We start from the raw sequence: 8,205 nt of genomic DNA on the forward strand, positions 1-8,205 counted from the left end.
GAGCTTCCACAAGAAAGTAGCAGATTCTCAAATTTCTAAAGCCAGTCTAGTTCTCAAGATCCACAGTCCACACCATCGAATAATTTTCAGGCACAGCTGTTCCAATACACAAGATTAACTGAAGCTCATGTCAGAATAAATTTGCCGGTCAATGTTTAGAAAGAGATTGTGCCACAAATTTCAGTGAACCAGATACAGCTTCAGGTCCATATAAATCATGAATAATACATAGGTAAAGCTCATCTCTGCAAAAGTCTACTTTGGGTATAACTGAAACAAAATAAGACTAGCCCAACGAACCAATAATTATATATCAAATAACTCACAAACAAAATTGAGAGACTTGGGTCAACTCCAAATAAACCATGCACAGAGTTACTCCTTTATGCATGTTGTATACAAGAGCTTCAATCACAATTTAATGACATTAATACATTAAGGTTGAATAATAGCCATAGCATCCGATAGTTCAGTACAGCTGCCATCATTTGCTCAACATGCAATCAACCAACTAACGAGTTGGAGCATTCTATCCTCACACGTAGGAAAGCAACTTCAAGTAAATAACAATATAAACCGAGAGAGAGAATGCTGCACAGATGTGCTGCCAGAACAAAAGCACCAAAGCTGCCTTGACAGCATAACCCCTCAAGCTAGCAATGGCTCCTACCAATATAGCACTTGGCATCGTGTACTGCAACAAAAGTACCAAGCAGTACATTTGATCTCCTCCAACCAAAAAATTCAATTTATTTGCCAAAGCAACCACACCAATCCCCACAAGTGGAAGCACCAATAGCCTTGCCACAGTGATCCCAATCATAGTTCTGTTACCAAGAGCAGAACCATCAGGACCCTCTGCAACCATTCCTCCAAGAATCAGCATCACCAAGCGCACCACAGATCCTGCCAAAATTTCCAAACTATCTGTGAAGAATGTGAGTGGTGCATCAGTCGAATACAAAATCTCTAAATAAGGGAACCGTCCCTACTGTAAGTGCCAGCAAAGAAGAAATGGTTGGAGGATGCAAAATGTGTTGGATTGGACTCTCTTCGGCCACAGTTCTAATCCGCCGACCAACCTTTGACTCTGCCAAACACCTGAGAGACTTTGGACTACTAGGCTCGGCACCTGCACCTCCTTCATTTAAATCAAGGTCTAGGAAAGTGTTCTGTGAAGAGCCTAAAATACTTGCAAAGACTCTGGCAATAAATGGTGTCTTCGAATGTTCTGTCTCCTTGTTTACCATCCCAGGCCATTCAGCTTCATGAAGCAGTTGTTTGCTAATGTTATCTATGGGCTGCTCTTCCATCTCACTCCCCTCCAAGACTATCTTGTACTACCACATAGGTGGCTCCATCATGTGATAGACCAAGGTATAAACAAGGACACTGCAACCCGCCGCGCAAAAGAGACATAAGCAACACCCCTCCTGAGGCAATCTGGTCCGAACGGGTTGTCTGCGCTATGGCAGACTGATCCAACAACAGCAATTTGGAGGTTCCCCGTGTTGCCAAATCCAGTCATGACCAAATTATAACGGAAGACAAGCTTGCTGAGGAGATTGAAGGTGGCTCTTGGCACAATTTGGGTTTTCGGGTGGGCGAGAATGAGGCCGATGACCGTGAGGAATAAAAGCTTTCATCAGGGGCACCACGGAAGACAGCAAGTCCTCGTTTTGGTTTTTCATTTGATCCATGGCAGCGAACAATGATTCCTCCTTCTTCGTATTTTAGGTGATACTAGAGGTTTTGAAGCGGAATCAAATAAGTTACTCAGCTTCCATCAGTACACAGTCACATACATGATCTCAACTTACTTGAGCATCAAAAGCTGGGTTTTTTTCTCCTAGGATTCACAAAGTTTCTAATTGGAAATGAAGAACTTTTGATCCGAACAACAATGGAATTTCCAAGCAAAAAACACGAGTCTGAAGGTATGGCAAGATCTATGAAACAGGTTCAGGAGATTCTGCTAGGGTTTTAGAGATTTCACTAAAGATTTTTTAAATACAGACGAGGAAAACAGGAAAAAAAAAATCGACCTTTCGTGAAGTAACAGCCGGTTTAGGTCGCAAGCAATGAAAATGTAGCAGCAAATCATAAAATATTAAGAACCGAGTCAGGAATTTCATAGCAGAAATCTATCTAGAGATTTATACAAGGATACCACAAATTTCAAAGAAAAAGCTCACGGAACAGTGATTAATTCGATCAGTGGCGCCCGAAAGCTTACCCCACAATCAAAAGAGAGGGAAAGATTCGAACTTTTCCTAACAAACGTATTGCGTTCAAAGCCGTTGCCAACTATGATCTTTGGCTTCCCAGTCTCCAATAGGAACAAACGGGTCAGAGTTTTATTCAATAGGAGTGTCCGCCTTCCTCATCATCAAAAAAAAAAAAAAGTTTCTGGAGGAGCGGTGACGATACCCGGACTCGGACAGTATTCTCGTATAATACGGACAGAATAAAGCCTTCGCCAGGCCGTCCGATTACGGACAGAATCGGCCGCTCTCTTTTGTCCTCCTTTTGAGACCCTGGCCCGACGGAGGGTCGCGATGGGGAGACATCAGATGATAGCAGTATGTTTACCGGGTGAAGTCACAAGCATTATGAAACAGGTCAAAGTTGGGAGCCGGTAAGCCCCGGTTTCTCCCATCAGAGGGTCCCGGGTGGGTCTACCACGGGGATCAAAGGACCCGGCCCACGTGCACCTGGTCATGTATGGTTGTTCCATCAGCGGTTTGCTTAAGAAGGTAACAGATTTTGGCCCCATTTTTATCTCTAGATTCCGGCTTAGACACAAACCCAAAATAAATTACAGGAGTAGAAGCTATTTTGAAATTGGGGATGCAAGATTTTAAATTCAGTAGGATAAGGAATACCGCGCTATCCCATCCTGATCGAGCATCTGCTAGCATCTTTTATTTTTTTTATTTTTTTTTTAATTCTTTTTTTACATTCATTTTTTTTCTTCTTTTCTTTTATTTTTTTCCTCTCTATCCCTTCTTACGTTTCTTTCTATCTTTCTTTTCCTTCCATCCTTTCTTCCTTTCCTCCTTTTCTCCTTTCCGTTCTCTTATCTTTAATCACTAGAGGACCCGGATGCTATCTACTTGAGATTTAAAACTATAAGAATATTACTCAAATTTATGATCACTAAATTTTATCAAATAAAGAATACAGCCAGCACTTTTTGCATTGATGATAAGACTCTTAATGCATCTCTCCTATTAATGATTGGAAAAATGATTTGCTTAAAAGGGTATGAATAGTTGATGTCATGCCTTCACCATTATATATATACCAAATAAACCTTCTAACTTCCTATGTTTCCCATGTATACATGAGACATGGGCATTGGATCAAGCCGCCCATTACATTATTCTATTCGGTATGAATTGAGCCATGATTGGCACGATCCACTTGTTACAGTAATAAATAATGTGAGATACATCACATATAAAGAGATTGGATTGGGTCATAGATTTTACGGCTCAGACCTGGCACGGTCTGTAAGAGCCTGGGCTGGCACGATTTACGAGCCAAGCATGATTTAGCCCATGTGCCAGCCCAGCCAAGGCATGGCCTATTTTATCCATTATGGACTTTTGGTTGCGGTCCTCGTGCGAAACAAGATTCTTATTATATTTTTAAATTATTTAATCTTTTTAATAATTATAAAAAATAATTTTTTTTCATATTTTTAATTTTAAAAAAATTCATCATTCATTAAATTTTTTTAATTTTTTTAAATTTTAATATGTATTAATATTATGAGTATTAATAAATTGAAGATATAATTTTTTTATTTTTTATTTTCTATCTTTCATATATTTTTATCATTTAATATTTTTTTTATTTTTTATTTTAAAATTTCAAAAAATAGATCCATCAAATTCACGGACCTAACAGACCAACAGATCATGCCTGATATGGCCCGCTGCTCCTAAACCTAAGGCCATGCAAAATCAAAATTTTTTTTAAACGAGCTGTGCCAGATACAACCCAATTGCTATATGGGCCATATCTGATACGGTCCATTAAAATTTTGATTTGATGATCTGATCATACCGTATCAAGTATAACTCATTGCCCATCTCTAGTATACATCTACATATTAAATTTTTAGTACGTGTTGCTTCTTTTCGCAGACTTTACGTTTTGGATTTGAGTTTATATTGAAGTATCCGCAATTTTTAAAAATAGATATACCATGGTACACAGAGAGGTGAAAGAAGCTAGTCTTTCCGAGGCAAATCGGTCATTACACAGGAGGCCCCTTAATTAAAGAATAAAATATCCATTACACAATTAAAAAATAGGGACCGAGCCATATCTTCCTATTTCCTTCTTTGATCTTGCAACTGTGTCCATATATAATTAACTAGTATATATGGCAGGACCTACTTATTCCAACAGAAATGTCAATCATCATTTTATTTATCAATTTTTTTTATTAAGTATATCTTATAAGCTAGTAAATCTAGCAAGGCAAGCCCATCATTTGATTTAAGTGAATGAAAAAAATTAATATGGGGTGGAGATAGATAGGTCCATTTATCTATAATCGAACTATGTTTCTTTCACGCATCATTGTTAATATAAATTCAATATTAATAAAATAAATTTAAGTAAATCAAATAAGAATTTGTGTTGGTTTGACACAACATAAATATAAATAAAAAATTTTGATTACAAAAATGAAAGATGTAAAATTAAGATAAAAAAAATCTAGTTATCACTATCCTCCATATATTATCATGGTTATCCGTTCAATTTAAGATCTTACAAAACTATTTGATCTCCGTAGGAAAAAAAATCTTTAAATTAAGCAAATACAATTTTTGGACATATGCATGGAAATATCTATGTGGACTCTTCATTTATCATTCAATATGCTCTTAAATGTATCTTATCCACTCATGCACTATATCACTTTGTAGAGGAGAGACCATTACATATATAAAGTAAATGAGATAATTTTCTATATTGATGATAAATTTAATTTTAAAAAAAAAATTATGACATAACCCTAACTCTTATAGGACACGTAGGATCTTCTCTACAAGTCTCTACAAACTTCATAAATGGATATGACCGATTCTCCCATCAGCGACGGCCAACTTGATCCCGTATATGAGCTTTTAAACAAAGTATTTCACATGTGCCATTCATCAAGTCAGCGTCTCCTACCAAGCAGAATTCATGAGACATTGCATAATTGTCAGTCGTTAGTCATAACTGATTGTTAGCTTCCTATTAAAAGCTAAATTTAAACAAAGTATTTCACATTTGTCACTCATCAAATCAATATCTCCTACCAAACAGAATACGAGTCATTGCTTAATTATCATGGACCCTTGTACATGTTAGTCGTTAGTCATAACTGACTTCCTATTAAAACCTAAATTTAGACAAAGTCTTTCACATATGCTACTCATCAAATCAACGTCTCTTATCAAGCAGAATACATGAGCCATTGCATAATTAGCATGGACCCTTGTATATATCAGTCGTTAGTCACGACTGGTCGTTAACTTCCCATTAAAAGCTAAAAGCAGCAGATCATGATCTGATATGCAGAGACAGTAACAATATCACAAATAGATAAAAATATCATTTATGTTAGCCTACGTGTTGTGCATCAATTCGCACTGGCGTCTGCATTGCGCGCACGCTGACCAGCCAATCAAAGCTCCAAATCTCAGGGGAAAACGATTTCCAACCGTCCAACGTTGCCTCTTGTTTCTCTCCTCTCCTGCCGCTCGAGTCTCGACCCCCCAAAAAAGGGAGGGAGATTCCGCACGCCAATGAAACCCTAACCCTAGAATTCTCCCCACAAGAGCCCGCATTTTTTTCTTTTCCTATCCATGCGGAGGAATTAATCCCAAAACCTCGATCCCGAGATCTCCAGTTCCCCAAAAGTCACATAAAAATCCGGTTTCTTATTTCGTTAATCGAGATGCGGGGCGCGTTCTACCCTCAAGCCCTAGATTTGGGGCATTCCTTCCCCCACCACCTCTTCGCCGACCGCCTTCCGGTGTCCTCACCGCCGCCGACGGCCGCCGCCCTCACCCAGGACGACCTCAAGCGCATCGCCGCCCACCGCGCCGTCGACCTGGTCGAGTCCGGCATGGTCCTCGGCCTCGGCACCGGCTCCACCGCCGCCCACGCTCTGGACCGCCTCGGTGACCTCCTCCGCCGGGGCGTCCTGCGCGACATCGTCGGCATTCCCACCTCCCTGAAAACCGCTGCCCACGCCGCCGCCGTTGGCATCCCGCTCTCTGACCTCGACGCCCACCCCGTCGTCGACCTCTCAATCGACGGTGCCGATGAGGTCGATCCCGCGCTCAACCTCGTCAAGGGCCGCGGCGGCTCCCTCCTCCGGGAGAAGATGATCGAGGGCGCCAGCCGCCGCTTCGTGGTCATCGTCGATGAGTCCAAGCTGGTCCCTTGCCTTGGGGGAAGCGGCCTCGCCGTGCCCGTGGAGGTGGTCCCCTTCTGCTGGAAGTACACCCTCGGGCAGCTCGAGAGGCTGTTCGATAACGATCCTGGATTCAATGCAAAGCTGAGGACTTTTTCCGATAAGGAGGGGGTTGAGATGCCCTTTGTTACGGATAATTCGAACTACATTATCGATTTGTACTTCGAGAGGGGGATCAGTGGCGATCTGGATGCCGTGAGTGATTCAATGCTGAGGTTCCCCGGGGTCGTGGAGCACGGGATGTTTCTGGGTATGGCGACGTCCGTGATCGTGGCTGGGAAGAATGGCGTAACTTTCATGGAGAAGTAGAGGGGGGAGCCACGGCCTCTTGAGGTAATTACATTGAGCAAGAAAATTTTGATTTTTATTTGTCTTGTGTCCTGCCTCTTGCAGGGAATTGATGGCATTTTTTTTTTGGACTAGTACTCCGTGGAGGGTACAATTTTGTTGTAGTATTTTATGGAAATTTTGTTTTCCGATGAATGGTGAAATCTATGTTGTAGGAGGAGGGGAGAATTGGAGTTCCATGGCTTTTTCCGTGGGTTTTGTTGCTAATCTAGTATTAGTAAAATGGATATGATATTAAAATGAGTTGGATTTACTTCTCATTTTTCTTACATGGATGTGGTATAAAGAGTGGAAAGCCTCTGAGAATAGTTATTGACTGCCGCGGTGCTCTGTTTTTGTGTTTTGAGAATGGTTCTTCGTTTTCATAATTTTAGAGTGGTACTTTGATTTGTAAATTGAGATTACATTTTTATTTTTTTTTTAACAAAGATTACATGCTTTGTTTGTGTACTGGATACTTGATAAAGGGCTTCCTTGTTATATTTTCATTATATGTTATATGAAACTGTTGCACTTTTCTTACAAATCACATTCCAATATTACATTACTTTCCCAGGGAAGATATGTTGTCGTGTCTGTGATAGTAAGCATTGGTTTTTTGGGTAAATTTAGCAAGAGTTTTCAGTTTTCAAGATAATATTTATAAATGCTAAACAGATAAAACATCTTTTGTGCGATGGCTTCTGCTGATTGTGTCTGTCATGGAGCATTGAGAAAGGATCTTTGTCTTGCAATTTAAGATTACATTGTTTTGTATTGGTAGTAGATACTTGAATAAAACGATCGATTTTCGTGTTATTATTATTATTATTATTATTATTTAAATGCAATGGCTGTTGTACTTTTTCTCACAAAAGGACATTCCATTACTGTGCAAGTGAAACTGTTGTCATCTGTGGAAAATAATAATTGGCAGTTTGGTTAATTTTAGCAAGAAATTTCAATTTATCATTATATTACTTTATAGATGAAACTATTGTCGCATCTGTGGAAATTAATAAATGGCACTTTTTGGTTAAATATACAAAAAGAGTCCTGTTTATTGTTAATACCTGGAGAAGCTAATAGATGAAAGTTTTTGGTCCAACTAGTTTCTGCTGGTTTTATAGTTCAGCTGATGTTGATAGAGTAGAATTGATGCGAACTTGCTGTCAAGATCTTCTCATTCTGTTAGATGAGATATCCTAGTTTGCTCATGTGTATGTGCACCATCTTACCTAAATGTCAAAAATTATTTTGACTAAAGGTGTCACCTCGAATTTTATAGGTGCTCTTGTTGTTTCTAATTAGCTATATGATCTTGGTACTCCTCTATGTTGAGTTCAGGACGCTACCAAACTTGTCAGTTAAGCATGACAAATAGATTATTT

The 8,205-nt window shown here is 39.6% G+C and overlaps 1 protein-coding gene and 1 pseudogene across 1 annotated transcript; one reads left to right on the plus strand and one right to left on the minus strand.

Annotated features, from left to right (window-relative positions):
• Positions 1-295: 295 nt before the first annotated feature.
• On the minus strand, positions 296-2,332 carry LOC105048559 (protein PIN-LIKES 2-like; annotated as a pseudogene).
• A 3,394-nt stretch (positions 2,333-5,726) lies between these two features.
• LOC105048462 (probable ribose-5-phosphate isomerase 1) lies at positions 5,727-7,104 on the plus strand. The gene has a single exon (XM_029265574.2). The coding sequence runs from the start codon at positions 5,966-5,968 to the stop codon at positions 6,794-6,796; it is 831 nt and encodes a 276-aa protein (XP_029121407.1). The 5' UTR covers positions 5,727-5,965; the 3' UTR covers positions 6,797-7,104.
• Positions 7,105-8,205: the final 1,101 nt, after the last annotated feature.

The sequence above is a fragment of the Elaeis guineensis genome, chromosome 7 (assembly GCF_000442705.2).
Source record: "Elaeis guineensis isolate ETL-2024a chromosome 7, EG11, whole genome shotgun sequence".
Classification (NCBI taxonomy): Eukaryota; Viridiplantae; Streptophyta; class Magnoliopsida; order Arecales; family Arecaceae; genus Elaeis; species Elaeis guineensis.